Source organism: Cynara cardunculus, assembly GCF_001531365.2.
Source record: "Cynara cardunculus var. scolymus isolate 2C chromosome LG 13, CcrdV1, whole genome shotgun sequence".
NCBI classification, from domain to species: Eukaryota; Viridiplantae; Streptophyta; class Magnoliopsida; order Asterales; family Asteraceae; genus Cynara; species Cynara cardunculus.
The window spans coordinates 21,263,557-21,281,690 of record NC_037540.1 but is presented as its reverse complement, the minus strand read 5'-3'; the positions used below and the strand labels follow the sequence as shown (position 1 = coordinate 21,281,690).

Genomic DNA, 18,134 nt, shown 5'->3' with positions numbered 1-18,134 from the left:
GTTCTGGTTGGGAAGGGGGTACTTAGTGAAAAACACTAAAACCTTCTTTGGACCAGAGGGGATCTGGTTCCAAAGAGTGAAATTTTTTGGCCAAATATAAACAAGTATTTCCAATTGTCCAGAGGCTCTGTTCTATAGAACCAGAGGCTCTAGTTTAGAGTACTTATTTACAAGGGCCATTAGAATGTATCACTTTTGGCATAACCTAGAGATATTGAAAATCTATGATTTGAAAAGATGATTTTCCTTAAGTGGTGAGATTCAACATACCCATCTTGCTGACAAGAAACATAAATCTTTTCTCATCTAATGCTTTCGTAAAAAGGTCAGCAACTTGAATCTCTGTAGGAACAAAATACATCTCTATAGTCCCCTTTTCTACATGATCTTTAAGAAGATGATACCTAACATCAATATGCTTCTTCTTGGAGTGTTGCATAGGATTTGCAGAGATGGCTATGGCACTTTTGGCGTCACAGAGGATGGGGATTTTCTCATATTCAAACCCATAATCCTTCAGCTGGGTTTTCATCTAGAGCACTTGTGAACAATAACTAGCAGCAACAACATATTTTGCTTCTGCTGTAGATGTTGAGACAAAGTTTTGTTTTCTGGATGTCCAACTAACCAGCTTGTCCCCCAAAAGTTGGCAGCTTCCAGACGTACTCTTTTTATCAAGCTTGCAACCTGCATGATCTGCATCTGTATACGCTATTAGTTCAAAGCCAGAGTTTTTAGATACAAGAGTCCCAATGAAGGGGTGCCCTTAAGGTATCTAAAGATCCTCTGAAATGTAGAGGGATGAGATTCTTTAGGATTAGCTTGATATCTTGCACAAAGACAAGTAGCAAACATATTATCTCGCCTACTAGCTGTTAGATATAGGAGTGATCCAATCATGCCTCTGTAGGCTGTTACATCTACAAATTTGCCTGATGGATCAAAGAATAACTTAGCTTCTGTAGCCATTGGAGTTCTTATATATGATGAAAATCCCTTCTAAAGTTTATTTTATTTGAAGACCAAGCAAGAAACTTAGTTCTCCCATCATACTCATCTCAAATTTGCTTTTCATCAGTTCTGAGAATATTTCACAAAGTCTTTAGTTAGTAGAACCAAATATAATGTCGTCTACATATATTTGGACAAGCAAAATATCACCTTTATGGTTTTTAAGAAAGTGGGTTGTGTTGATGGTACCTTTTCCGAATCCATTGGCTATGAGAAAGGTAGAGAGTGTTTCATACCAGGCCCTGGGTGCTTGCTTGAGCCCATAGAGAGCTTTGTCTAGAAAATAAACATAGTCTGATGTTTGGAGTGGACTAACCCTGGGGGTTGCTGCACATAGACTTCCTCTTGGAGTTTGCCTTGAAACCCTTGTACGCTGCATAGGCGAGGAATATTCTGATTGCTTCAGAACTAGCAACGGGGGCAAAGGTTTCATCAAAGTCTATCCCTTCTTCTTAGCAGTAGCCCTTGGCGACCTGCCTAGCTTTGTTCCGAATAACAATGCCATCTTCGTCCTTCTTGTTTCTGAACACCCATTTGGTCCCAATAGCAGTTTTTCCTTTGGGTAGATCCATGAGGGACCAAACTTTGTTTCGCTGAAACTGGAGTAGTTCCTCTTGCATGGCGTCTATCCAGTTTGGATCTTGTAAGGCTTTAGAAATTTTCTTTGGTTCGATCATGCTTAGAAAAATCACAAAGAGACATTCATTTGCAGTGGCAAATCTCGTCTTAACCCCGGATGATGGATCACCAATGATATGGTGATGAGAATGGTCTTTTGTCCACTTGGTGCAAGATTGGGGTTCCGGAGCAACAGGATGCAATTCTTTATTGGTTGATGTAACTGTTTGTTCCCCCTCAAAGAGATTGTCTCAAGAGTTATGCTCTGGTTCTGAAGATATAGAAGAAGTAGATGGTGATGTAACATGAGTTTCAGAAAGAGTTATACCTTCAGCATTGGATATCTCATGTATTTCATCGGCTCTGGAAGGTAGTTTTTCATTCGGTGCTTGTCTAGAGACTGCATCTTCTTCAAACAGGTCTTCAAAAAATTGAGCCAATTCTGATTCATTGGGTTTGTGGAGCGATGAATCAGAGGCTCCTTTTGTTATCCCGAGTTCTGAACTGTGTTGTCCAGAAGTCATTGGTGATGCATCTTCAAAGGACACATTGATGCTTTCAATGACGATTTTGGTCCTTCTGATGAAAACTCTGTAGGCTTTGGCGGATTGAGAATATCCCATAAATATGTCTTCATCATCCTTCTTGTCGAATCTACCAAGATATTCCCTATCGTTGAATACAAAGCATTTGCACCCAAAGATATGAAAATATTTGACATTTGGACGTCTTTGGTTGATGAGTTCATATGGGGTCTTCTGGTGCCTCTTGTTGATAATTTATCGGTTCTGGGTGAAGCAGGCAGTTGAGATTTTTTCAGCCTAGAAGGAAATGGGTAGCTCTGATGAAGCAAGCATAGTCTTTGCTGCTTCTACAATGGTTCTGTTCCATCGCTCAACGACTCCATTATGTTGTGGAGTTCTGAGATATACCTTCACTGATGAGATATTCATCAATTTTGGCATTCTTGAATTTTGATCCATCGTCACTTCTAACTGTCATGAGTTTGCGTTGTAGAAGAACTTGGAGCTTTTTCATTACCGCGATAAGGAGTTCAAGAACATCTGATTTCTTCTTGACGAATTCAACCTATGCATATCTTCAGTATTCATCAACAAGTACTAAAATGTACTTCTTCCTAGAGAGGCTTTGTGTGGCGATAGGCCCACAGAGGTCGATGTGGAGCATATCAAGTGGTTTGGAGTAGGAGGTTTCTGACTTGGACTTGTGAGAAGCTCGTTTTAACTTCCCCATCTCACATGCCGAGCATAGGTGGTCTTTTTCGAAGTTGAGATCAGGTATCCCCTTGACCAACTTCTTCAGGACTTCAAAATTCAGATGAGAGAATTTTAGATGTCAGAGCCAATTTTCCTCACTCCTATGGGAGACAAGGCAGATAGTGTCTTCACCCACAGAAGATTGGAAATCCAGAAGATAGAGATTTCTTTCTCTCTTAGCCTTGATGATGGTTTGACCGGGTTTCGTTTCGATGATGTAGAAACCCTTACGAAGTCGTACTTCCATACCTTTGTCACAAAACTGCCTGATGCTTAACAGGATTATGCTTCAAGCCTTCAACATAAGCCACTTTTGCATGGATATGTTTCCCTTGATGAGGGTGCCATACCCCTTGATTGTTCCCTTGCTGTTGTCTCCAAATGTCATAGAACCTCCAGATTTTTCGATGAAGGAGGATAGTAGACTTCTATCACCAGTCATGTGCCTGGAGCAACATGAATCCATGTACCATGGTTGCGCACGCTGGTCCTGCAAGACAAATTAAAAGGTTTTAGGTACCCATTTCATAATGGGCTCTCTCATGTTAGTGGGGGATTTGGCATCCTCTTTTTCATCAGCCCTCTTGGATTTGGGTTGTTTTCCTTTGCCCTTAGCCTTTGTAGGCTTGGATTCTTTTTCATTTTTTCATGAGCTTTAACGTTTTCATATCTATAAACATGCTCAGAAAAAATGCAACGATGGTCTAACATATGATTCCTCAGAATTTGTAAAAGCGTTAAGCCCTGACAGGTGGGAGTTTTTGGATAAGTGCATTTAACAACATTCTTTTTATTTGAAGTATTGGAAGTAGAATCAGAATGAAAATGTTCTGTCCTAGCATTGGTTGTTTTTATAAACTTCTTATCTAGTGCAGAATATTTATTGGAAGGGGCATGCTTGGGTTTTACTTCCTTTCTGATGGGTGGTTGAGGCTTCTTCCCTTTAGCTCAAGGAGATGAAAAATGAAAGTTAGAATTTTCAGAAGCAAGCCACTTTTGTTTTTGTTCAGGAGTGAACTTTATAAATTTAGAGCGAAGGGTCGGGTCTTGTGAAGTTACCTTGGCAGACTTAACTTTTTTCAGCTTTCCTTTATCTATGTCTAAAGAATTTTTAGCTTTTACGCACAAGTCTGGGAGGTCAGATTTCTTTGGGATTTTCGAAATTTGCTGTTTCTTATCCACAATTATATCTGGCGATTCACAGATTATTTCATCTTCAGAATCAAAATCAAGGAAGTCTCATGCAGACTTCTCAAAATCAAAATTTTCATGAACGTTTGTTAGAACCCATAATGCAAAATGTAAAAAGTAATGAAAAACAATAACTGATGAAGAACCAGAATACCAATGGAGATATCAAGGCAGAATCGACCAAGTCTGGATCGATGGAYAGACTATCCAGAGCATCGATGGAAAGACCAACCATTGGACCGATGGACGAAGTTTAACCAGTGGACCGATGGATGATGCGATGGAAAGTATTCTCATTGATGTGATGAACAGACTAACACTTAGAAGATTTTCTAAGTATTCATCCAAGCGTGCAATGAAGACTTGAAGATAAGGATGAAATCACCACACAGATAATGACGGCTGGAGATGACGAATCAACAGCTGGAATTATAGTTTATCTAGTTAATAATGCTTATCCATGAAAAAGATAAACTTTATCTGTTAGCTAGACTATTTGCTAGAAAGTAGCAATACATAGTTATCTTAGTATTAGCCAACTAGTATAAATAGATAATTAGGTCTATTGTAAAAAGCGTGCATAGAGAAAAAGTCTCTTTTACGTTTTTCCTTTCATTATTTAGTAAAATCTTTGAAGCTCAAACTATTCTTGAAAGTTCTTATTTTATCTTTGAGACTTCATAACTTTCTTTGTAAAATCACTATAATTTGGTTATTCATAACTAGATTATTAGTGTAATTGAGAGATCTGGGATCAACAATTGGTATCAGAGCCTATTGATTGATTATCCAATCAAACGATCATTTAAAATCTCTCAAATTTTAATCTTCTTTCTCATCAAAAATTATTTCTTCTTCTCAAAAATCTTTCAATGGCCAACTGGAATTCAACATACAATGTTGGCTCCCTCACAAAGCCGCCAACTCTTCAAAGAGAGGAATATCCTCAATGGAAAATCAGAATGGTAAACTTTCTGGAGGGTATGGACAGGAATCTCCTGCGATCCATACAGGAGGGTCCTTACATCCCTCAAACTTTAGTTCCAAGAACTCTTTCTATCCCGTACTTAACCTTCCCTTCAATAACAAAATCATCATACTTACGAGGAAAATTACTAGGCCTAGAAAATCTTCTAAGAGATTGAGTTTAGGTTTGAACACCCTCAGAGTTTTGACCAGTGCCATCATTACTAGTATCAGTAGGTAAAACAGCCTCACGAGGAAAATTGGCAACCGATCTAGGGCTGCCCAATGGCTGCCAACTGGTAACTCTATTAAGATGTTCCTCTTGAGAAGTATCAGGAGTGTCTTGAACATCTGAGCTGCCTAGTGGCTGATTATAATCAGTCCTAGAGGGGCTACCTAGTTCTCTACGGTTGTTGCTATCAAAATTATCTCTATCATTGGGCTCAAAATTCATAGGTCCAGTATCCTCATCATTAGGTCCCACAACATCAAGCTCATTAGAAGAACTAGTAATAACGTCAAAGAAATTCAAACTATCAACATCATTATCAATCAGATCAGCTTTGTCATTACTCATCTTAAAGGGAAAAACATTTTCATAGAATTTTACGTCCCTGGAAAAGATAATTTTCTTCGTTTCTAGACTACACAGTCTATAACCTTTTTTTGAATTTGCATAACCCAGCATAACACATTTTTCAGATCTTGGTAAAAAATTATCAGACATGTTGGGTATAAGAGCAAAACAGAGACAACCGTAGTTTCGCAAATGAGTAAGGACAGGCTGAAACCCATAAATTTTCTTGTAAGGACTCTTATCGTTTAAAAGGGATGTGGGAGTACGGTTTATCAAATAAGTGGCAGTTAAAATACTCTCACTTCACATGTTAAGGGGGACTCCTACCTGAAACATGAGAGCCCGGACAACATTTAACAAATGTCTATGCTTACGCTCAACAACCCCATTTTGTTGGGGAGTATAGACACACGATGTTTGATGCACAATACCCTTGGACTCAAAGAACTCAACTAATTTGTGATTAGTGAACTCAGTTCCATTGTCACTCCTAAACACCTTTATGGTTTTTCCAAACTGAGTGAACAACAGATTACAAAAATTTTCAATATGGTCATAAACCTCATTTTTTCCTTTTAACAAATAAACCCACACAACACGGGTGAAATCATCCACAATGGTTATGAAATATTTATATCCCTATCTACTTTGAGTATGATAAGGTCCCCAAACGTCAAAGTGAAGTAGTTCACCAAGACTTTCAGACCTATGAATGCTAGTAGTAAATTTCTCACGTGTTTGTTTTGCCTTATGGCATATTTCACACGGACCACTACTTTCATTTCCTAATTTTAATTTGTCTTTTAAAACATAGAGGACTTGATCAGCAGGGTAACCAAGTCTATTATGCCATAGTAGAGAAGAGACAAAACAAGTCATACCACATTTATTAAAGGAGAAAGGAACACTATTGCTAAGACTTTGATCAAAGAAATATAGCCCTCCATCCTGATTACCAATCCCCACAGTGTTCTGCTGCAGATATTTCTGAACATGACACTTTGTTTCATCAAATTTAACACACCTTATTATCTCTAGTGAGCTTATGAACAGATAAAAGATTAACATTGAACTCAGGAACAACTAAGACATCAAATAGGGTCACATTATTTGATAACCTAAGGTTTCCTATTTTGTCAATTTTAGCTTTAGTCCCGTTAGGATGACTAACTCTAAGGTCCAAATCAGTGACATCGATGACATTTTCTAAATTTGAAGAGCTAGAGGTCATATGCTGATTAGCTCCAGAGTCTATTATCCATCCATAGCAAGAATTAGGAAACATACCTGCCATATTGGCAGATGCTTCTTCAGTGGTGATTTTGGGATTGATTAAGTTCAAAATCTTAGCTACCTGTTCTTCAGAGAAAACAAAGGAGGGATTTGAAGTGGTAGGATCAGAAACAGAGGCACTTCCAGCTGAAGGTTTGAAAGATTGACTTTGTGATTTAAAGTTTTGAAGTTGAGGTTGAGATTGAGGACGATTTTGAAAGTCTTTTGGAAATCCTATCAATTTGAAACAACGTTCAATAGTGTGAGCAGAGTTGCCACAATGTTTACAAGTAAGACCAGTGGGATTTCTTCCAGTTTTTCTTTTATTTTCGAAAGATTTACTTAAAAAAGCTGAATTTTGTGTTTTAACACGATTTGGACCAGAATTGACCCCCCCTATGAGATTCCTTCCTAGATACTAAAGAAAAAGGCGGTTTTAACAGACGGGAGGGTCTCTCTAGTTAAGATATTGCTCCTAATAGGCTGATAGACATCATCAAGACCCATAAGAAATTGCATCAATTTAATGAGTTGACTGTGTTGTAAAAAATCATGTGATGCATTACAGGTACATGAGGGAAATTCTATCAAAGCGTCGAACTGTTTCCAGAAAGAATTAAGTTTATGGTAGTACTCGGAAACAGACATATTATTCTGACTTAATGAGTTTATCTTTTGATAGAGATTAAAAGTCACAGACCCGTCAACCTTATCGTAAGTCTACCTTAATTCCTCCCAAACTTGAGAGGACAATTTTGAAAAGACTTGCCCAAAAATAAATCTTCTGTCATAGAACTTAAGATCCATGACAGGACAACAAAATTACAGCAATCCCATTGTTTCTCATGGATAGGATCTTTATCAGGATGAGTACAACTACCATCAATAAAGCCTACTTTATTCTTAGTTTCCAGAGCTAAGACCATAGCACACGATCACACACGATAATTTTCAGTCCCACAAAGTTTGAAAGATAAAATGGAGGCTCCACTAGTATCGCTAGGGTGCAGGTACAGTGGGTCTCCAAAGTCTAATTTAGCGACCTTGGATTCCACTGGACCTGAAGTCCTAGCAACAACAAGAGGAGTTTCCATAATAGAACAAGCACACACAAAAAACCAGGAACTAAACTGCTTAAAGGCAGGATTCCTAAAACACTTATAATGCTAGGTAAAGCCAACAGAACAGACCTATAACAAGAAAATAACAATGCACACAAGAGAAAGAAAAACAGGCTTACCATAGAGTTGTGAACTACTTGTGTCTTTCGTCTGAAAATCTTTGTTTTATTTCAAATTTGAACAAATCTGTTGAACCTAAATCTTTTAAAGAAGCCTGTTGTCATCGAAATTGGTTAAATGCTATGAATGAAGAAATGGAGGCTTCACATAGGAATGGAACTTGGTTTATCACTGACTTGCCTAGTAATAGAAAAGCTATAGGTTGTAAATGGGTGTATAAAATCAATTATAAGTCTAATGGTGAAATTGAAAGGTACAAAGCTAGATTAGTTGCTAAGGGTTATAGTCAACGTGAAGGCCTTGACTATGAAGAAACCTTTTCTCCAGTGGTCAAAATGGTCATGGTAAGATGTGTCATTGCCTTAGCTGTCCAGTTTAAGTGGCCTTTGTTTCAATTAGACGTTAATAATGCTTTTCTGTATGGTGATCTGATTGAAGATGTTTATATGACTCTTCCTGAAGGTTATTATAGTGTTAATGATAAAAAGGTGTGTAAACTTGTTAAGTAATTATATGGCTTAAAACAAGCACCCCGACAGTGGTATGCAAAGTTATCTTCTGTTTAATTGACAATGGGTTTGTTCAAAGCATTAGTGATTACTCTTTATTTACTAAGCGTATTAATTCTGTGTTTCTCATCCTTCTTGTTTACGTTGATGATATTGTTGTCACTGGGAATAGCATGAATGAAATTAACATTTTCAAAGAGTGCTTGAAAAGTAAGTTCTTGATAAAAGATCTAAGAAAATTAAAGTTCTTTTTAGGAATTGAAATTCTAGATTGTATTCATGGTGTATGCATGTCCCAAAGAAATAATGTTTGGAACTGTTAAATGATTTTGGCTATTTGGGATGCAAACCATGTAGTACTCCAATGGATGTTAATTTAGTCATTTCTGATTCTAATAGTTCTAAGGATCCTCCCTTGGCTGATTATTTGGGTTATCAAAAGTTAATAGGAAGATTGATTTATTTACTTGGAACACGTCCTGATATAGCTTTTGATGTGCATTGTTTAAGTCAGTTTATGCATGCTCCTAAACAGTCTCACTTAAAACTTACACTTAGAATTCTCAGGTATTTAAAATCTTCTCCTGGAAAAGGAGTCAGTCTTACAAGGTCAGATACATTTAATCTTACTGCTTATGTAGATGCCGACTGGGGTAAGTGTATTTCATCTCGTAGATCTGTTACAGGTTTTTGTTTATTTCTTGGGAATTCTATTATCTCTTGGAAGAGTAAGAAACAGAGCACTGTTTCACGCACTTCTGCTGAATCTGAATACAGGGCCATGGTTGTTGTATTCTGTGAAATTGTTTGGGTTCTCAAAATACTATCTGATTTGAACATTAATAATCTTCTTCCAGTAAATCTCTTTTGTGATAACAAATCCGCTATTCAGATTGCTAATAATCTAGTTTTTCACGAAAGAACAAAACATATTGAGATAGATATACACTATATTCGTGAAAAAATTAGTAGAGGTGTATTAAAGATTGTTAAAATTCATTCTTCTGAACAAACAACAGATATTTTGACTAAAGCTCTTGGTGTTAATCAACACAATTACATGTGTTCAAAGTTAAACATGATAGATCTTTTCAAACGTCAAGATTGAGGGCGGGTGTTAAAAGTTATATATAAATTCCAATCTTGACTTATTGACTTATTGAGTTTGAATGTCCTTTATTTGTTAGGTATCTGACAAATATGGGTTGAATATGAACATTTAGTCAAAGTGGTAGCTGGATGATAAATACAAGGGCTGCGCCTCACATTGCTGATAAATCAAAGGGTAGCGGAGCAAGAGTTGGGATTCTACAAGGACTATTCTTGACATTTCCAGATTCATATATAAAGGGGATGGGAGCCGGTAGCTTAGCTCATACGCTCATATTTTCTTCAATCACAAAACCTTTCATATACAAGATTCTCTCTCGATATTTCTCTCTTTTAAGATCTGTCTAAGATCTTCTTCGTCATCTCATTACCGAGTTAGTATTTCTTGTTTATTCTTTAGAATATGTATTAGTATATGGTTATATGTTTTCTTGTAATCAGCTTTCTTTATGTTTGTATTACTGTATTCATAATAATAATCATGTTAGTGTTTAAATCTGTTAAAACTATAAAATCAAACAAGGCCTTTCATCCTCATTTTTAGTTTATGTACTCAATTGTTATGTCAAAATTAAAGCCTTGATGAGACTGAAAGCAATGATTTGGCTAGTTTTACTATTATCCAAATCTAGTTTATTTCTTAAAACTAGGAAAGGGCTTTTCGTGTTATTGACACTGTCAAGTAGTGGAATGTCCTCAAGGTCTAATCGTTTCTTATATATCCTAAAGCAATCAAATAATGAATCCAAGAGAACGTAAGAAGACTAAATATATTGTTGGCTGCTAATGAATCCAATCAGGACAGATTCTTGATAAAATTAGCTTATGATTTCACCTTCATTTTTAACCGAGAATCCCACATTACACAAGATTAGACCGACAAATGCAGATAAAGCCATCAAAGACAAATGCTACTGTACAATTGAGTACCGAGACCATAGTTCATCAAAGACAAATGCTTGAATTATTCTTTGTCAATGTACATGTACATTGTTGTAAAACATATTGAACTTACGTGTTGGAACAGGATATGTGATGAGAAAGTCGATGAGGAAGAGGATGAGAGTCGATTAGGATTTGGATTTGATTAAGAAGAAGAGGGTGAGGATCGATTAAGGTCAATGAGGAACAAGATGTGTGATTGAGGGATTGAGGGTGAACGGACAGTCATCGGGAGTGCAATTGAGAGGGATTGAGGCGTTTTTCATTTTCAAAAATTGTTTTTAAATTAAAATTTACTTTTAAATTGAAACGTAAGATATCCATGTGTAACAGATTATGTTACCATGTCATTTTAAGTTTGACAAGTCAACAAAGAAAAACATGTTCAAAAGGTAACAGGTTACCCAATGCTATAACGGGTAAATTTTCGAAAGTATAATGTTCTAATGAAAAATATTTTGAAAGTATATTGCTGTAATAAGAAAAACTAAAAGTAGATTGCTATAATAATGAAATTTGTAAAAGTATGTTACTATTTTGCGCATTTTACACAACAAAACAAGTACTTTTAAATAGTTAGTTTGATATTAACATGAATATTTTTTTTCAAATTTTTTTAATATTTTTAGATTTATATTTTATTCAAAAATAAAACATTATCGTTTTTCTCAAAACTCTATAAAACCGTATTATAAAATCGACAGGAGACAGAAAAAAAAAACATTAAAACCGAAATGTATCTCATTGTATTGCGCGAATACCATTTTAATTTTTATATATAATTCATATATAACAAATAATAAATATGTTTTTAGAGGAGTTTTAAAAAGTTTTATTTAAGGTATAACTTAAAAATATCCATTCTTTTACTATTTTATTTGTTTAGTGTTCCATATATGTGTTATACATATTTTTTTTTTATTTAATAGTAAGTTTAACTTAAAAAATAAGAACAAAACCATAAATAATTGAATTTATGTATCTTTGACTTTTGGAAGAGAGAATTTATGGGTTGAAAAGGGGTTTTATTTGTAACCACATCTATTAAAAAGGTCAAAAAAGACTTACTAATAAAAGTAAATGGTCTAAAAGTTTGAAAAACTTTTTCTATCTCTTATGTCCCCCTCTCTCTCTCTTATTTTTTTTTATGGGTGATGATATATATGCACCATTTCCTATTGGTAGTGTGCACCCCCTCCTATCCTTTAGGTTAAAGTCAACTAATTGGATTAATTTTTTTTCAAAAATTTATGTCTTATAAATTTATGTTTTATAATTTTCTTCAACATTGTTTTCTAATTTATTTTTCTAAATTTATGTTTTATAATAAAAATTTTGCCAATTAACTATTTCTAAATTAATTCAAATAACTATAAAATTATTTTTAATTTTTATAATTGTATTGTTAACGTTTTAATTAATTAATAATTTATATATGTATTTTTTCTAAATAAATATTTAAAGCTACAAAGATAAAATAATTTAATACAAAAAAGATCATCAAAATAAATAATTGATAAATCAACAAATAGAGTACAAAAAGTCTGAAAATATTACAACTCAATCAAATGAAATAAATTTTGTAGTACGATTACAATATAACAGTTGCTCGTACTTATTTATTTGGGTCATGTATGGAGTAGCCCATGCGGTTTCRCAATCATATTTGAAACCAAACCAATTTGGCACGATAGAAGGCATGGGGTGCCCTTCTGCCAAATATATTTTAACGTAATTAATATAACTTTAGACATAACTCAATGATTACAAGATAACAGTTCATTTTTTTAGTTCCAGTATGTCTACTAAAACTACCATTACCTCTGTATTTACCACCACGATCGTATATTAATATAACTTTAGACATAACTCCACTTCATTTTATCTTAGATCTTTTCGTGACAATAATATAAACCAAGGGAACGTCCCTACTTTTGCACCCAATCGATTAAATCTTGACGAGATTTGAACACCTTGTCGGTGGAAAATTTTGATGCATGAATATCATTGTCTTGAATTGTATGGTTTATGTAAATATTATACACCTAAACATACAAATATAGAAAAAATAAACTATATTACAAAGTAGTAGATGAAAATTATATGACGAAGTAATAAGTAAAAATACCTCATCATTGGAATTTCGATAAAAATACAAATTTTCCCCTTGAATTGCTTGGTTTGTGTAAATATCATATTTCTAAACATACATGTACAAGAAAACTATATTAGAAACTATATTAAAAAATAGTAAGTGAAAATATGTCACAAAATAGTAAAATGAAAATACCTCATCATTGGAATTTTGATAAAAATGCAAATCGTCAGCGGAAGTTGCAGAGACGGACCCAGGAAATTTTTCATACGGTGGCACCATATAATTAATATAATATAATATACATCTAAAAATAATTACAAAAAATCTGGTTTTTATAGTACCAGTAAACAACTCCTAAACTTGTACCTGATACGTCTTCATCTTTTGAAAACGGTCAATATATACCCAAAAATAATTACAAAATGTATGTTGAGAAACAACTCATAAATTTGTCCTCGGCGTGGCTTCATCTTTTGGAAACGATCGATGACATCTTCGTTTTTAACATTACTAAGGGCTTCCTTTTCTATGGCGCAAATGAGGAAAGAATTCAAAAAAAATAATCACCAATTCGATTACGTAAATCTGTCTTGACAAGCTTCATCGTCGAAAAGCATCTTTCAACCGTAGCAGTTGCAACAGGCAAAACCAGTGTTAGTTTCAGTAACCGGTAGACTAAAGGATGAGAAAGATGTTTTCTTGTTGCCACCATTAATCTGGTGAGGTCGGCAATACCGTTTAAGTTGGCAAATCTAACATCATTATAAACAGAATGATAGTAGATATMAAGTTCGTGCTCAAGAATGATCCTTTCCTTGTCTTCAAAATCTCGGGGATACATTTGACTCAACTTCAATAGGCTTGATTTGTTAAACTGAGAAAACGAATTGCATGGATTCAAAGCTGCCATATTTTGAAGCAAGGCGGTGCTTATCTCACCAAAACGATCACCAAACTCTCAGATCTGCATATCCAAAACAGTGTTGAATATATTATAGTTATAATAATGTTGATTGGTAATGTTCATCCTTTTCCTTGAATTTCTTGTATTAACATAAGCTTCAGTCATATCCAACTTCACGATCTTATGTTTATCACAAAAAGAGTAGCATTTCTCCAAAACTTGATCAAACCCATTTTCCCTCAACATTTGYAATTGACCTTTGGTTGTTCCTATCAAATCAATAGCTTCCAAGATGTCTTCATCTTTCCTTTGAAGAGCTTGAGACAATGAATTTGTTAATCCCAAGATCGTTGATATCAAGTGCATGTAAAACACAAATTCAAATGCCTTTAAGTATGATAAAAGACCTCTTGTTTGAAGCCGAATAGCTCCATTATCACCATCATCTTCGACATATTCAAGCACCTGTATAACCTCTGGAAACAAAACAATCAAACTCACGATTGTTTTAAGATGAGAATTCCATCGTGTATCTCCAGCTCGGACAAAGGAAATCTCTTGGTTTAACCTCTTACCAGTCTCTATTTCGTTATTTCCAATTTCTTCTTGAATTCTCTCTTTGTGACTTTCTCGTAGCATATCTTTTCGTTTGCAAGAAGATTTTACAACAGTAACAACCAACGCAAGCAAATCAAAGAAGTCCTTAATACCTTCGTGTTTTTTTTGCAACTGCCACAACTACTAACTGAAGTTGATGAGAAAAACAATGTATATAAAATGCCGAGTCATTATCACTCAAAATCAAAGCTTTCAACCCATTGAACTTACCACTCATGTTGCTAGCACCATCATAACCTTGTCCTCTTACCTATTTTAAAGATAAATTAAGCTATTTAGCCAAATATTCAATGATATAATTAAGACTTAAAGAAAATAAATTATTAAGAAATATTTTTACCTTTGTGAAACTCAATCCATGTTTTGCAAATAAACCATCCAAGACAGATTTAAGACTTACAGCAGATGTATCCATGACATGAACAATGCCGACAAATCTTTCTTGAACAACTCCGACTTTGTCAACAAACCTCAAAACCACAGCTATTTGTTCTTTTCTAGAGACATCACTAGACTCATCCACCAACAAAGCAAATACATCATCACCAATTTCCCTAATAACGCCTTTCAACACCTCTTCTCCAAAGCAAGTAACAAGATCTTTTTGATTCTTTGGAGATGTCAATTGATTGTTCTTTGGTGCATTTTGTAATATAACCTTTTCAATCTCCCCATTTGTTCTTCTGATTAACTTTAAAGTCCCCAAGAAAAGCCCTTTGTACATAGACTTTTCCGACTCATCGTTGCCACGAAATGGTAAAGCATTCTCCAACAAATATCTACAAACTTCAACGGAAGCATTCAATCGCATGTGGTACTCGGTCTTCATGAGTTCTGTTTGTTTACGAAAAGCAACAACAATTGATTGGTTTTGGTTAACCAAATCTTTAAATTTTTTAAGTGTTTTATGGTGAAAACTATTAACCTCACCCTCATGAAGTGTAAGTCTATTTTTTTTACTCCAACTATTAAATCCCTCCGCCACAAATGCATATATCCCATGATTCCCACCTTGGTCTCTGAACAAGTAACAAGGCAAACAATATGCTCCATCTACTTATACACTGTATTCCAACCACTGAAATTGATCAAACCAATTAACAACAAACCGTCTTCCTTTATCCTCTATAACTTTGGTTGGAAAGATGTGACCTCGTGGTTGACAAGGACCCCTTACCAAGTATTTTCGTCTAATTTCGTCTCTTTGATTTGGGTTATAAGTTATAATTTTGGGTCTCTCTGATGGATCCCAAGGAAGATCGTTAACATCAATCACATTGTTGGATGCATCATTATTACCGGTTGATGATGAAGCTTTTCGTTTCAAATATTTTTCCATAATGAATGAGTTATGTAAATCTAAGTAATGAAAGCAATAATAAGTAATCAATAATGAGTAATGTAAATTAGTAAATCTAATTGTTGGGTTCAAGATTAGAGCTTAAAATTTGTATTCAAGTTTCTCCTTAGAATAGTTTTATTTGTAATATTTTAGTCTTTACTTTCCTAGTATAAATAGGAATTCTCTTGTAATTGTAATTAGTGCTTTTGTCATTAACACATAAATCAAGATTTGGCTGATGTAATTCTCTCTCTCTCTCCTAATCATTTCTTACATCATTCTTTGTGTTCTTATCAATCTATGAAGATCATATCAAGATTTGTATGAAATCTGGACTCCACAATTGGTAAGGAGTCCCATTTAAGTGTTGTTAAGCGCATCTTTCGTTATCTCAAAGGGACTGCTAATCTTGGACTCTGGTATCCCAAGGGTACTGGATTTGAACTGACAGCACATTCAGATGCAGATTATGCAGGTTGTATGCTAGACAGGAAAAGTACAACTGGACATCTACAGTTTTTTGGAGACAAGCTAGTCAGTTGGGCATCAAAGAAACAGAACTGCGTTTCCATTTCTACTGCTCAAGCTGAATATGTAGCTGCTGCAAGCTACTGTTCTCAAGTGCTATGGATGCAGACACAGCTCAAGGACTACGGGTTCTATTTTCACAAAATCCCTATTTACTGTGATTCTAAAAGTGCTATAGCTATATCTTGTAATCTTGTTCAGCATATTAAAACCAAGCATATAGATATCCGGTATCACTTTATTAAAGATCACGTAGAAAAAGGAACAATTGAACTGTATTTTGTAAATATAGAATTTCAATTAGCTGACTTGTTCACGAAAGCTCTAGATGAAAAACGCTTTAGCTTTCTTGTATCTAAGTTAGGCATGTTGAATTTGAAAATTTGAATTTTTATTAAAAACAGTTCAATTTATTGAATTGTGTTTAAKWYAAATTCATTTAGTCAAATATCTGTATTTTTCAATACAAATCAGTGTTTCATTTTTTTTATCTGATTTTAATTTCTTGATTATGGAAATCTATATTTGAGGGGGAGTATGCATTTTTTTTATCTGATCATATTTGTAGGGGGAGTAAATTTTATCTGTGTTGAACTGATATGTTAATTTTTTCTCACAGGTATGTTAAGTAATATCTAATTTTTGAAAGATAATTGAGTTTTGAAATATAAGTATTTGGTCGGTTTAGTCTAAATCCAGTCAAAGCTTGAGCGGTTTATCTTTAAACCGGACAAAGCTTGAACGGTTTATTGAGCAGATTAGACATCCGGACAAAAGGCTATATGATGAACTCTTATCCGAACAAGATTAAATATGCTTATGCAAGGATTGTGCGGATTTCAAATCCGTTGGTTGAGCTTGATTGTTTTTTTTTTCCGAGTCTAAATGTTTGAGCGGTTTAACTTTCGTTGTTGAGCGGTGTATCCTTAATTCGTTTACACCTTGAGTGGTTTATTCTTAAACCGATTACCCTTTGAACAGTTTAATCATATACCGGATGTGTCTTGACCGGTGTTCATCTAAACCGCACATGCCTTGATCGGTTTATTCTAATCCGGATACCTCTTGAGCGGTTTAGCTAATGAACGGTTTTTGACCTTTGACTATAAATAACCGTTTCATTTTTCCCATTTTTACTTTTTACCTTCTACTGTTCATCTTCACCGCTCACTCAATCCGCTCACTCAATTTGTTCAAAATCAAGCTTTGATTATCATCTCATCAATCTCGTCTTCTACTCATCGTTTTCATTCAAGGTTACGATTCGATTCATGTGTTTTCCATTCATAATTGTTAATTGTTTCGATCTGCTTTGATTTTATGGACTGTTYTTGACCGAAAACGAACTAATATTCAAAATCGATCTAATAAACTCAAAATWCTCAGATTACACCTTATATTTTAGTGTATTGTGTGTCGTTTTTTAATTTCGAGTGCGTATGTAGTGTGTATTTGGTTTGAATTTTTTTTTTGAGTATTATGTGAGTGTATTCTTTTCGTGTTTTGAACGGATAACTCACCGGTCAAGGTGATCGGACTTCAATCCGATCAACCTTAAACCGGTTGATGATTGTCCGGTTTAATGTCTTAGTGTTTTTGGACATGTGTTTAGTGTGTTGTCCGGACTTCTAATCCGGACACATTTATTTTTTGTTTTTCTTAAGTGTTTGTTATGTTGTCCGAATTCCTAATCCGGTCAATTCGTTTTGTTTGAAATTTTTTTTCCAAGTGTGTACTTTTTTTTTACTATTTTTTAGTTTAATTTTTTTTTTGGTTATTTTTTAAATTTTTTTTTGTGTATGTGAATTTTTTTTATTTCTTTTCATTTTTTTTTTGAATTTTTTTGTGAGTGTGTATTTTTTTTAATTCAAATATTTTTTAATAATATGGGTACTAATGTTTTAGATGTTTTACAGGTAAATGGCCGATC

At 34.5% G+C, this 18,134-nt stretch overlaps 1 protein-coding gene across 1 annotated transcript; it reads right to left on the bottom strand.

The window, feature by feature from the left end:
- Positions 1-13,770: 13,770 nt before the first annotated feature.
- LOC112524884 (zinc finger MYM-type protein 1-like) lies at positions 13,771-15,673 on the bottom strand. Its single transcript, XM_025134827.1, has 4 exons — positions 15,444-15,673; positions 14,675-15,353; positions 14,498-14,584; positions 13,771-14,445 (listed from the first exon to the last, which is right to left on the bottom strand). The coding sequence occupies exons 1-4, from the start codon at positions 15,671-15,673 to the stop codon at positions 13,771-13,773; spliced, it is 1,671 nt and encodes a 556-aa protein (XP_024990595.1).
- Positions 15,674-18,134: the final 2,461 nt, after the last annotated feature.